Raw genomic sequence first — 13,993 nt, forward strand, 5'->3', positions numbered from 1 at the left:
GTGCGTCACACTTCAGTGATTTGTAACAGCTGTTGGAGTTGCCTTACATCCATGATCTTTCCAAAGAAAGGAAGACCACGATGGTAGTCTCTCATCATGTTGCTGTATTTGGGATAATAGCATCGTCCTCCCTTACAGAGCTGATGGGATCCACGCATTTCAAGATGATCCTTAAAACGGAGACAGGAGCGGTCCGGATGAATGTCTATATTTCTTAAAGAATATTGATCATTATTGTAGTGTGAAACAGTGAAGGGTGACATAAACTTGTTCACTGCAGTCCTGACACTCTGTGCACATGTAGTTCAATGGCCACTAGAGGCAGTCTAGAGCCGTTACTGCATGCATATGTGCAGAGAGACGAGCCGAAGGAAGAAATGATTTGCGCTTCTCAGTCAAGCAGTTTCAGTCAGAGATCTGTTACAATTTAGTGTTCAATGTTGTCAGGTTTCCTTTAAAAAAAAAAAAAAAATTCCACCTTCTTTGATGTACTGATTTAGAGTTGCATTCCTTATTCAAAGTTCGTAACAGACGCGTTTTGCTTCTTTTTTTTTGTTTTTTTTTGTCCAAAAGTGTGATTAGGTTTTTCCCTCCGAGGTCAGCAGCTGTTGGTGAGAGACCGGAAATCTGGAAGTGTATTAAAGGTGTTTAATATGGCGAAAACCGGCTGTATCCTCCTCTGTAGAGAGTGGCCTGTGAAAGAGATACTTCGGTTAGAAACCTGCGAGCGAGAAACTGAGAGCGTGACGTGTAGTGACAAATTGGGTCCCCCCCGAAATGGGGTCTCCTCTAGGACCCCCCAAGCAAATTCAATTGCTTTTAATAGGTACTCTCTTTAGCGCCAACAAAATCATGTCATGATAAATAGCGTTTAACCATTACCATTTATGTCTGTATTAGTTGGTTTATATACTAGCATAGCATACAGATAATAAATTAGCCTAATCTTAGTTTATACACTTACCCTACACACATTCTCAATCATCTTTAAATGTAAATATGTGTTAAATTGAGTGTTAAATGTCCAAATATTTCAGTTATAAATAAAACAAATTAATGAGGTTCAATTATTCACTTAATTAACTATTTCACAATTAATAAAGAGTAAGAAATTACATTCAATTGGTTTTATTATGCACTAATGTGTTTTTTGTACACATTATATAGTAAGCTATGCATATTTTAAATTAATATAATTTGTGTATATATATACTTAGGATAATAATTAACTGACTTGGGGTCTGTTTGGGCAGACCCGGTTTTGAGGGGGGACCCGATTTGTCATGACGGACATGTAGAGGCGTGGCTTACCATCGCTCCGACTCCATACGCTGCCGCTGCCGCCGCAGGAGCCGCTAATGCAGCCGCGTACGGGTCTGCCGCGTACACGCGACCGTAGCTGGACAAAGAGAGAGATGCACATTTCAGAGAAATCAAGATACAACTCATAATCTGGGCCATAACCACCATAGACATTGAGGTACATGTGTCGTTGATGAAAAGGATGACAAAAACTTTAACCGATTAAATGATCAACAGTAATACCTAGTGATTGAAAACTTGTGTTTTTGGGTCAGATTCTGCCATTTTTTATTTAAAATATTAGCTGAATAATTTACATGATTCAGAACTCAAATTGACGAGACGAAAAACATTTTGGATTTATTACTATAAGATCCATTAAAATCCTTTAATGATATAATTCCTTTAAGCTTATGTTCTGGTCATTTTGACCTGGAGATGATTCTCTTTTTTCCCGAAAACGCTAATGTTATCACATTAGACTAAAACTTACTGACTTTGCTCACACTGGGTGTAACAACTTCACCCCCCAAAAATTATACATTTTGTGCTTTGTTGACATAGCACTTGTGGTGTTCTGGGTCAAAAATGACCGGCATACAAAAAATTGCTTACAACCATTGTTGGGTATTGTTTTAAAATGTAACGATTACGATTCTGCTTATCGATTCCTAATTTTGATTCCAATAAAGGTAAAACAAAAAAACTTAGATATTCACATTTATTCTAAGTTTTATTGCAAAACATTTCATTGTGGCTGAATACCATGAACAAAAATGAACAGGCTAAAGAACACTTACACAAGGAACGATTGCAAGGAAAGGTTTAAAAATACCATAGAACAAACAACTAGCCTAACTAATATAAATCTCAAGCATTATTAAAGACAAGTAAACACTCAGTAATTAAAAAAACAAAAACAAATTAGAAATCGCACAAATACATACAACTGAACAAAGACACGATTGAAATAAGTGTTTTAAGATTGTCAGGTATTCAGGTACAGAAACTGTAATCAAATATAAAAACACTGCACTTTATACATAATATACATTACAAATATAGTTACAAAAGTTTTTCAGTCAAAAACAGCGAGTGAATTTTCCCTTTGTCTTTTGTTGTTTGATTAACGTTATTATAGAATCGACAGCAGGAATATTAGGCCGCTGTCTGCACAGATCTAATATACTGTTGCACATGCGTTTTCTTTGTCAGCTGTTTACATATTTGTGTGTGTATTTGTCAGTTCAAGTGTAAAAAGACACAGAAGAGAACTCAGTTCAGTATTGCACACTATACTGTACGAGAGGCAGCTTTCTGTGCGCAGGCTTTGGATGCGTGTGCAACAGAAGAAAACAGCGTGTGTGTAACGGTTTAAAGTCATATTAAAATGCACACATAGGAATCGATACGAGGAATCGATATTTTAATTTTGTAACAAGTATCTGATTCCTGACCTAACCCTGGTTTCACAGACAAGGCTTAAGCTAGCCCCAGTCTAAAATGCATGTTTGAGCTGTTTTAAATTAAAGAAATTTGCACTGACATTTTAAAATATGTCAGTGCCATTGTTTTAGCTCAAGGTGCACACACGTTTTTCTAAAGGCCTGTTCACACCGGGACGATTTTCACGCACATTTATCGCCGGCGTTTAACGCCTCGTGACTAGACAAAGGATGCCAATGTGAGGGTGCACACCGACACGCAAAACGCCAGGTGTAAAAGCGTCTCGAGTTCGCTTTTTTGTTTTGACGTTAAAAACTGGCCGACCAATGAGATCTGCGCTTTTGTTCACGTGCCTGGAGCTGCTGAAGTTACTGTAAAACACGACTTGGTGGCGCTCAAGCACAAAACGGTCTTGTCGAGCACACATTTATACGAAGAAGAAGTAGTAAGTAGACAAAGAAGAAGATGAGCTGCTAATGCTGCTTGCCAGTTAGCAAAAAGTGTGTGAATGGTTTTGGCAAGCACGTAAATACTGTCTCTCTTCTTCTTTTGTGTGACAAGCAAGTGTCAGAAGCGTTAAGTGGCGCAGCACCAGCTTGTTTACCGGGAGCACCATCTACTGAATTTGCACATTCACTCGGCGCATCGCCAGTGAAAATCGCTTGGGTGTGAACACAAAGAGGCATGTTTATAATAAGTTACTTAAATGCCCTAATTGAACTAAGGCCTAATCCTGGCTTAATCTAAGCCCTGTCTGTGAAACCAGGCACTTAAGTATTTGACTCCAGAATTGGAATCGGTTTTCGATTTCCAACCGTATTTTTTTAAATATCTATTTATGCCAAGTAATTACCAAATATTAGATTCAATCTTGGGTTTTTTCCAAGTCGCACAGGTTTCTTTTTAGAACTGATTGGTCGTAGGCCTCATTGATCTGAGCTCATGCTCCTCAGTTTTTTTGATGTCAATAAGCTTGCCTGAACTTTTTGCATTCAAAAACAGATGTGTATAACTCAATGAGGCCTACGATGGTGATAATATAGCATAATGAGAGATTTAAAAGGCTGGTTTGTTACCTACTAATTAGGTAAAGGATTTTCAACACATCACAAGGGTTAAATAAACAGACCATTACAATCCCCCCAAAGTTCAAGATGTAGCACAGCCTTGCTTATAATATGATGTAATATCCACCAATTATGTCCTGAATGGCTAACCTGTCACTGTAGGCGGCCGCTGCTGCTGCCGCCGCCGCTGTTGGACTCGCTACGGCCGCCGGCTGGGTGTAGCGATATGCAGTATAGCCGCTCTACAAAGAGAGAAAAACACAATTGTTCAAAATTAACACCTATAAAATGAGGCAGGTGAGGTGGTTGAGTTAGCAGGGAAAAAAGGACATGAAAACGTTTAAGAAAAGCAAACCTAAAATCCATTAACAAGCAATCTGCCACAATCTGTCAAACAACCCGCATTCGGAGAACCATACATAATTCTGTTACGCACTGTGAATCTTCCTCAGTGGCAAACAATGCACAATCATGGTAAAATAGTCATTTCTCTAATGATTAAGAATTAAATGTTTGTTTGTCAAAGAGGGAGACACAAGCAGAAATGGGGATCGTGAGTGCATTAGCGTCAGTGTCATCTTCACCCCCAAACGCAACCAGGGGTGATCAAATTGATTACTGGTGCCATATTCAGACAGACAGACAGATAGTGAGATTAGGAGAACATCCACACGACCACACAGACTGCATGCACCCCAAACTCAATAAAATAACAAGCCATTTCCGCCATTCTCTCCTCAGCATTCTACCCTACGGCCAATCAGGAAACTCTCCCACGATCCCTCGCACTCCTGCAAGAGCGCAGCCGCGGAGGGAGGCAAGACAGAGAGGTGAGAGAGAGACAGACAGTCAGAGAGAGAGAAAGAGAAAGAGAAAGAGAGAGATGGGCTGAGGTGAAGGGAAGAGAAGCAGGTGACTTAAATTAAAAAGGTAAAACTAAAAAGAGTGAATCAATGCTGAAGTCAAGGAACTAGAGGAAAGAGAGAGAGAGAGAGGGAGAGAGAGAGAGAGAGAGAGCTACGAGGGAATTAAATGTGATTGCATGCCAACACAGATCGAGTTAACATGCCATAGAGAGAGACAGGGACTCTGGGAAGGGGACAGAATCAGATCCAGTCTGACAAAACCCAAAACATCCAGAGTCCTTAAAACTATCGTCTCAAATGTCTGTGATGCACAACAAAAGACCTGCAGAAAGTCATTCGGTTGAAAAAAAACAGCGCCAGACAATTATTTACATTCTCAGATTCAGAAGTGTAAATAATCTACCGCTGAGGACTGGGCGGCACGGTATTCGCTTTCTTACGCAGATGCCGTTTTTGAAGGAATACGAAAATTGCAAGCAGGTCAAGTCGAGGAAACACTCATTTAGGGGTGTTTATTAGGGTGGGTTCACATTTGTAATTGGGTTCGATTGTTTTGTTTGGTCCGAAATATTTTTTTTTAATTTAGTCCTGGTCCGCTTAGTGTTCACATTGGCATTTTAACACCGAACCTAAAGGCATGGGGATACGTTCACAGCCTGATTGGTCAGATTTTATTGCGTATATGCAAGGAGATGCGGTTCTGACGCCTGTACCGAACTGTGATGGGCAACATTGAGACTATGACGAGGAAAAACAGGTATACTTTTTAAGGTTGCATGTTGTGACATGTCCCATTTTTGGTTAATTTTCGGTCATGTTTCATTCGAACCGCAGAGTTCACACTTATGCGAATGAACCCACACTAACACCAGGGTTCATTTTAATCAAACCAAACATGCCAAGTGTGAACACACCCTTAGAAGAGTTTTTTTTTTACGGCACAACCTGACTGGTGTGGGTGTGTGTGTGTATTGTCAGTTTTTCAAATGTTGCTCATCCAATCAAAATCAGTTTTATATTAATGTTAGTGATAATATAAGTTTGACAGTTTTGGGTCTTTTGTTTTTAACGGAATAATCTGACCTGGTGGTTTGTCAAAACAAAAAAAGCTTAATCGGATGACACGCAATCATTGAATTCCCAGGAAGGAATTTTTTTTTTCACAATATATATACCTAAAATAACTTGTCCAGTAATATCGGTTTGTGATCGTACCGCCAAGCCCAACTACCGCTGTTTTATTTTGTGTTTTCCCAAGTAAGAGTTGCTGCTGTGACGTTTGATGCTGTCGCCAAATTTTTCATGCGCTCTGAATAGTTTAGAGAGGAAATGTGCAGAATTCAAGCAGAATTTCTTTCTCCCCCTTCCAGCCCTCACTCCTGTCAGATTACTGTGAGTTAGTAGGGAAACAGAGACAGCAATCTCACACGATCAATATCAAACAAATGTATTAATCAGAAGGAGAGATGCACACTATCCGTCTGTGAGCCTACCTGAGGCATTCTGCTACTAACCAGAGTGTCCTGAAACACTATTCTACAGAGAAAACAGAAAAAGCTATCGTCAACCTGGACACGCACACACACACACGTCCAAACACTGAGACACACACACACACACACACACTCTGGCGCACACAGAGCCGTCCGAATCTGTACAACTGAGACGTCAAACAAATCAATCGTCTGATTTCATTCAACTGATTCAATTTAAACACACTATGGAAAGGAACATGCATTTCATGTCTGTGTTGTGATTTAAAAGACTTATTCAGAATGAAACGGCTCTGCGTGGCTACAGTTTTCACACGGTAAAGCACTCGGAAAGAGAGAAGGAAAGAGAGAGGAAGTGAAAACCAAGAGACAGGAAGTGTCATACTTACATACAGTTCTGTAGCTCCATAAAACCCATCCTGGTACACCACACTGAGAGACAGAAAAACAAAATGACAGCAAAAAGAAAAAGGATGGAAGAAAGAAAGAAAGATGGAAGAGCAAAAAAAAAAAATGGACAGGGCGCCACCATGTGGCGATTGAAGTAAAAACAAAATAAAAAGAAGATGGCAGGACAGATGAAGACCACAGAAAAGAGAAAGTGAAAACATTAATTCACACACATGCAGTGCTCTTGGTCATAAAACAGAAGAAAAAAAAAATGCCACTTTGATTCCATTTATTACATTATAACAGATTTACACCCATTAAACGGGTCATATGTTGGGTGGGATAAAATGGCATTTTTGGTGTCATTTGAGTGATTCTGATTGCATATTTACATCGGCTTGTCTCATTATGTGAGCAGAAGCAGCATGCAGCATGCAAAAAACTAGAGAACAATCAAATCTGCTGCGTCTGTGCGCACGAGTGTGTATGAATGAATGTATGCGAGCACAGGCGTGTTACCCGGGATAGGCCTGTATGGCGGGCTGAGGAACAGCGGCGCGCACGGCTCCATAGACCGGCCGGCCGCGACCCCGCAGATGAGCTCCTCTGAAGGTCGCCGCAGCGGATGCAGCAGCTGCGGAGGCGGCAGTCGGATACGGAAACCCTGGAACTACAGGGAGGGATATGATCATTCATGAATCACACTCATAGTGGCTTCAGGTGATTTACACTGCACGTCTGCCGTTTCTCAATGCTAAGAACGCAAGACCGAAGAACAGACGAATTCGAAAGGACATGAGGACACGTCTTTGTGGGAAATGAGATGCGCAGTGATCTTGTTGCTTAACTAACCGGCCCAGCACATTTTAAATAGTGGGACAGCACCACCCAATGCACAATAAATAACATAACATCACAAACAAATGTCATAACTAGCGCTGTCAAATGATTAAATTAACTGGTAACACTTTACAATAAGGTTCATTAGTTAACTTGAGCTAATAATGGACTGCACTTATAAAAGCCTTTATTTATCTTTGTTAATTTCAACATTTACTAATGCATTATTAAAATCTTGTTAACATTAGTTAATGCACTGTGAACTAACATTAAACAAACCATGAACAGCTGGATTTTTAACTAACATTAACAAAGATTAACTAATGCATTAATTAAAATCACACATTTTTCTGTAATCGCACCTAACATTAAAGTTAATAATATATTTTTATATTGTAAATTAAATGTAGAAGCAACAAAAACAGCCTATATTTTAAATATTAGTTTAATGGCATATTTTTATGAAATTACCACCGATAATAATTAATAATTACAATATTGCTGCTGATGTCTATGAAATACATTTTTCTCCTCAATTTCAGTCATTAATTATAGGCATTCAGCCTTACAGTATAATTGAAAGATATAGACCCTTTTTCAGTTAGTAAACATTGACGTTTTTCTGTGGGCGGAGCTTAGCTGGAGGCAGAACGATTCCCCTGATCGCTTCACTAACGCTCGCCAGCAAGTTTTTTTAAGGTGAGCTTGTTTTTAAACAATGACTGGAGTAATTGTATCTGAATATGTAAGGCCACTCTCTGTCCGGGACCGTGACTGTTATTTTAAAAAGTTAACTTTAACGGACAGAACCAGATTGACCGACCCGTACACGCCCCCTCAATGGATGGACGATCGGACACCATTATGCAGCAAATGCTTATTGTACCTTAAACTTTATGCAAGCTGCTGTTCTGGGTACTCCGTGTGATTTTATAAAAAATCACATCAGTTTTTATGTTTTTTAAAAACAATGCTTTTTTAATAGCCTTTAACAGTTGTGCAGTTTTAAGGGGATATATGGCATTTTTAAAATGTATTTGGCGAAATTAGTAAATTATATTTATATACAGGTTTATTGAAAATAGCATTTTTTTTGTAAAATTCACATTAAATATAAAAATGTCTCAGTTTAGGCTACTTCATGGTGAAAACATGAATGTGCATAGTTTAGATCGTTAAATGCCTATAACTGTGCCCTAAATGGACACGTACATGGCTTAAAATACAAAGATTTAACAGATCAGTTGTGTGTCGTACGATCTGAAGTTCTGGTTAGCCAGCGCCTGCACACACACTCCAGTCCGCTCGTTTTGCATTTAACCACAGCTGTCGTGTTTTTTTTGTCTGGCAGTAGTAGCAGGTATGCTGTAAAATTTCAATTTGGAGCCTATACTCCGTCGATTCTGGCACCCAAAAATCACAACAAGATGACATTTTGAGCTCCTACTCTGAGCTGGTTTGTATTGGCCGCCTCCAGTTTTTCCTTTGTTTTGCCTCCAGCTAACGCGTGACGTCTGCGCAAAAAGGGCCTATACATTTTATCATGTAACATTTAATTTAAGTGAACTTAAAACAATCTTCAGATAAACCCATTATAATAAATGTCACATTTGGCTGCCCTTCAATACATCGGGGTTACATTTTTTTCTATTGGCCCAGTCAGACCAGTTTTACCTGCCCTGTCAAAATGCACAAAAAGGTTGTTTTTGACCAATGTCTTAAAATTGTGCCAAACAAAACAAGCCGTCACGTATTCGTAAAATCGTAGTCTTCTGTACGTCGTCTGCCCGCAATAACTGAGATTTTAATGGTTTGAGCCTCTAAAGTATGCATCAGGAACACGTCCAGGAACCTTCATGAGTCTTCTGCACTTGTGTTTTTGAGTATTGGAACTGAACTTTGGTGGTTGATGATGACTTGGTGCAAGAACGCATATTGACGCTGTTGTTTAAGATCGTTCACCTGTTCACACTTCAACAGGAAAGTGAAAAAATTAATTTGTACGGCATCAAACATCTCACCTGCATAGAGCTCCGGTCCGTACATTGCGCCCATCATGGGACTCAATTTCCACCCAGCTGAACCCAAACAGAGAGAGAAGCCTCAGATTACCTGCATAACTTCATTGCTAAAAACTGAAGAAGAACTCAAAAACCTTTGTGAGGTGGTTTTACCATAGGGCAGCGTGCTGAGGCCTTCTCCGTTAGCATACGGGCTAACCAACTTCTTATTGGTCATCACTCGAGCTGTAGCGTTATTGACCTGTTCAACAGAGACAGAATGAAAATCTGATCAGAGACGAAGAAGAAAAAGCACTGGTGTATTCAAACTAGAGCTGTTTTTATCCAAACGCCTGTAGTAAACATCATTCTGCAAACAGTTAGAGGACTAAATATGTGAAGATCACTGAGAATTACGATATTTACAGATCACCCAAATCTCAAAATAAAAGACATTCTATTATCAATTCTTTGTATATTTACAGCTACAGCAGAAATTGTGGACTCATTGATATTCCCTTATATTGCTTCATGCATCATAAAACTCCCACTGATTTTCAAACATTCAACACAAAAACCCAGAAATCAATGCGTAAAAGCAAAATGAAAAACAGGGCATTCCATTGCTAAAATGGAGGAGAGAGATAAATAGAGAGAAACAAAGAGATCACACATGACGAAATCAATACACTGTGCACAGCTCTTAGCAAAATCACATTCAGCCAATTACAGTTCATTAACCAGAAATGAGCATATCAGCCAATCAGCAAGCATCAGATGCAGCCTATGGACCAATCCAAAATACTCTGCAGCCTAAATCCCGCCCCCTCGTGAAAAAAAACATCATACCGAGAGAGAAGGGGGGGGGGGATGTTCAGAAACAGAGGGATGCAGGAAAGAAAAGAAAAAAGAGCCAGTCGACATTCAATGAAACCACAAAAACGGGAGAAGAAAAGAGGGAGACAGACAGAGAGAGAGAGAGAGAGAGAGAACAATCCACCCAATCAGAAACGTCAAACTCAAAAAGCCATCCAGTTTGTCATGAACAAGTACACCAAAGTGCGTCAAATGAAAGGAAGCCTGTGATTGGTTGTTGTCAGACCTTGTGAGGAGTGACTGAGTTTATGGGTGAGAGAGAAAGAGAGAGAGAGATGCATATGCTACATGTCACAATAAATGAAATCATGAAGACGGAAAACACCGGCAGGCATCAACACGGTTCTTTCACACGCTGAAGACCAATATGCAAACACCGTCACACACACACACACACACACACACACACACACACACACTCATACAGTCCAAAACCAAAGACCAAAACAAGCTTGAGTCGCTCATCCTCACATGAATATAAGGGCAGAAATATCGTCTGAGGAACAATTTCGATGTGTGTGCATTTAGGGGCGTTTTTGGCTCATAGGCTGTGCAATAATCAGCAGATATCTGGGCCTGAACTGGTGGAAGCATGATGGAGTGATTCAAACAATCACAAATGAAATGAAAGATGCATGTTAGGACCGGGCGCTATGACCATATGAAATGTGTCAATCGCTAGAGATTATACCGAAACAAATCCGACAGGGAACTGTACAAGAGCGGCACGTTATCATGCGGTTTGCACTGTGCGACCTCCTCCTAATTAACAGGTTTGCTCCAGTAATTTCTAAGAGGACGAATCTTAATCGACCCACTCAGTGACTGTGCGCTTTTCTGAAGGGTTTCTGACTTAACTGACCTGCACCAAAGCCCAGACCTGAATCCTTTCGTGATGAAATGGACTAGTAGACCCGTTCATTCAACGTCCACGTTTAAAACAGCTTCACTCTTCTGGAAGGATCTTCCAATAGATCTTGAACACGGATGCAGGATTTGACCCTGAGCATCCGACAGAACAGATGACGTTTGGATCTCAGGTGGTGTTCCAGTTGATCCTGAAAGGTGTTCAGTGTTTGGCTTGCACCCGCTTATTTTGGAAGTTCGTACTTAAATTGTAATGTAAAGTCCACACTAGAGGCTTAGTATCTACTTGCTAGTTTTGAACTAATTCTGTACTCAATTTAGTTGCACCATTAGTTATATATATATGTGTGTGTGTGTGTGTGTGTGTGTGTGTGTGTGTGTGTGTGTGTGTGTGTGTGTGTGTGTGTGTGTGTGTGTGTGTGTGTGTGTATATATATACCATTACCTTCAATGATCCAATAGCAGCCTTTAAATTCATGAGCAGAAGTTCTAACTTATTTGTACCAGTTATGCGAGGCAAAATAAGTTTACACTGAAATATGACACGTAAACGTATTTTATGACATTCAGCAACTGTATTTAAAATTAAGGAACAATAAATACTGATACAAAAAAATAAATGATATCCATGTTAAGCAAATCTCAACTCCTTGTATTAATGCAAAATGTAAATTATATTATCGCTCAGCTCAAAACTGCTAAATGCAAGCAAGGTATTAAACATTAACGTGATTTTGTGCAAAGCTGCTTTGAAACAATATGTATTGTGAAAAGTTTAATCCAGCCATTACTTCTGGTCAGAGGCTTGCATTAATATTTAGTTTGTGTAGTGTTACGTTTAAATGAATGCCGGGTTCAGACTACACTATAGTCAGATTATGCTATTTTGACTCCTAAATCCTTATTGTGGATATTAAACGTCAGACTACACGTTGATTCTTGACCAATCATCTCTTGCCATATTTTCTCGAAAGGCAAAACTAGCGACAGACTTCACAAGAGCCTAAACAATGGTTGTACCAGACTAACGCTAATTCCAGTAGTCACCGCCTCCGCTACTGTTTGCCAGCATTTAGCTTTTATATTTATTTTTATCGCTGTGGTTTAAGGAAACATCAAAAAAGGCAGGTGTATTGTTGCCAAAGCTCCACAAACCTTTCCTACATTGCATAATTCCTTCTAACATCACCAATACCATCGTCTCCCTTGGTTGACTCACTCATTAAACACCTCCTGGCGGCTTTAATTTCACATTTAAAGTATCTTTACAAATCGAATATCAATATGCAATGTTTAAAACATCATTTCTGCATTTGTAACTGCAGGTTAAACGCATCCCTCTGAGCTGCATTAAACACTGTTTAAATCTAAATGCCACATCAGATGCAGCTTCTGCGTTTCCTCTGCATTGCAAAGATGAATTTTGTTGATACGGATATCATTTGATTGGCAACAGCCCTATAGTGTCATCATCTTTAATTTAATTTGATTAAATGTAAGAATTTGACAAAAGATGATGCATACATTTAATTAGATTAGGAAAAAAATGTTATAAAAGGTTAAAATGGCCATAAAAATCTATTTAAACGTATCGGAAAAGATAATTTCTGTCACTGCTGTGAACTGATCACCACACAGAATATGAAGAACATCAAAAACTTTAAGAGACAGCTGTCCACGGCAGTACTAAACATGCAAAAGTACCAACACAAACACACACAGCAAAATATTGTCTAATTGTCGTTATCCAGAAAATCGAGATATAATTTGTCGATAATCGCCCACCCCATGTCCATTGTCGTTGACGAATGACCACGAAACCCTATGTTGATTGTGCCACAATCGGGCTGATATAGTGTAGCCAAGTGGTTCTCAAACTTTTTATACCAAGTACCACCTCAGAAAATATTTGGCTCTCCAAGTACCACCATAATGACCAACATTAAAATAGGGTAGCGCAGAAGGCCTTACTATTCAACTACAATTCTGCACAGTTCAAAAACGAGGCAGTTTATTCCTAAGAACATTTATTGTTGTCAGCCACTTTAACATTGTAAATACACAGTTTTGTACATTAACACTGCATTGTGCTTACATACAGGTAAATAAAATAATTAAATAATTATTTAAGCTACACTGTGTAACTTTAAGTTTATTCTTAGCTAAAAACACTTAGTTCTTTCAAAAATATATGTGCTCATTAATGTATATTTACTTCTTTCAAGTAATAAAGTACTCGTAAGTTCATAATATGCCATTGAAAATACATACGGGTGAGGGTTCGAATGCGGGTCGCCATGTTGCCCCTCCATCTTGAAACTACATTAGCCAAAGAGGGACATACCCGTAAATTCAAGCTTCGCCTTTCGCGTTTTAACACTCGATGGCACCGTGTCGAATGTGGACGAGGTTTCGAACTGGAAGCCATGTTAATCTTGGACTAAATCGGCCACCATAGGAGTTAAAACGAAATCGGAATTGAGAGGAACAGAAACTAATATTCACTGGATGGTCATATACCTTTTCACCACTAGATGGGGGAAAATATCACACAGTGTAGCTTTAAATTAAAATGTATGCGTTTTAACATTAATTTATTTAGTGATTCCTCTGCGTACCACTAGTGGTACTCGTACCATACTTTGAGAACCACTGGTGGTGTAGTCTGAACACGGCATAAGTTTAATGGTGCACCGGAAAAATATTTAGTAGCGCGTAAATTGTGCCTCTTGACTTACTCACAGCTGGTGCAACCGGCCTCAGGTCTGGTTATGGTCACGTGACACCGATTCTACATCATTCGTCTGTTAAACGATCTGATATGTTGGTTTGCGCCCATCAAGTTC

The 13,993-nt window shown here is 39.3% G+C and overlaps 1 protein-coding gene across 7 annotated transcripts in view; it reads right to left on the minus strand.

The window, feature by feature from the left end:
* Positions 1-514: 514 nt before the first annotated feature.
* Positions 515-13,993, minus strand: part of rbfox2 (RNA binding fox-1 homolog 2) — a 47,811-nt gene continuing 34,332 nt past the window's right edge. For 2 of the 7 annotated variants that reach the window (XM_079840575.1, XM_079840578.1), the window contains exons 6-12: positions 9,579-9,666; positions 9,426-9,482; positions 7,084-7,234; positions 6,564-6,606; positions 3,966-4,057; positions 1,312-1,399; positions 515-693 (exon numbers count right to left, since the gene is read on the minus strand). In XM_079840575.1, coding sequence (XP_079696701.1) covers positions 649-693; positions 1,312-1,399; positions 3,966-4,057; positions 6,564-6,606; positions 7,084-7,234; positions 9,426-9,482; positions 9,579-9,666 — 564 coding nt within the window. In that variant the 3' untranslated portion in view covers positions 515-648. Of the gene's footprint in view, positions 694-1,311; positions 1,400-3,965; positions 4,058-6,174; positions 6,218-6,563; positions 6,607-7,083; positions 7,235-9,425; positions 9,483-9,578; positions 9,667-13,993 lie in introns of all 7 variants that reach the window. The other 5 variants (XM_079840576.1, XM_079840579.1, XR_013818279.1 and 2 more) reach the window with 4 other exon arrangements.

The sequence above is a fragment of the Gobio gobio genome, assembly GCF_949357685.1.
Source record: "Gobio gobio genome assembly, chromosome: 17".
Taxonomy (NCBI): domain Eukaryota; kingdom Metazoa; phylum Chordata; class Actinopteri; order Cypriniformes; family Gobionidae; genus Gobio; species Gobio gobio.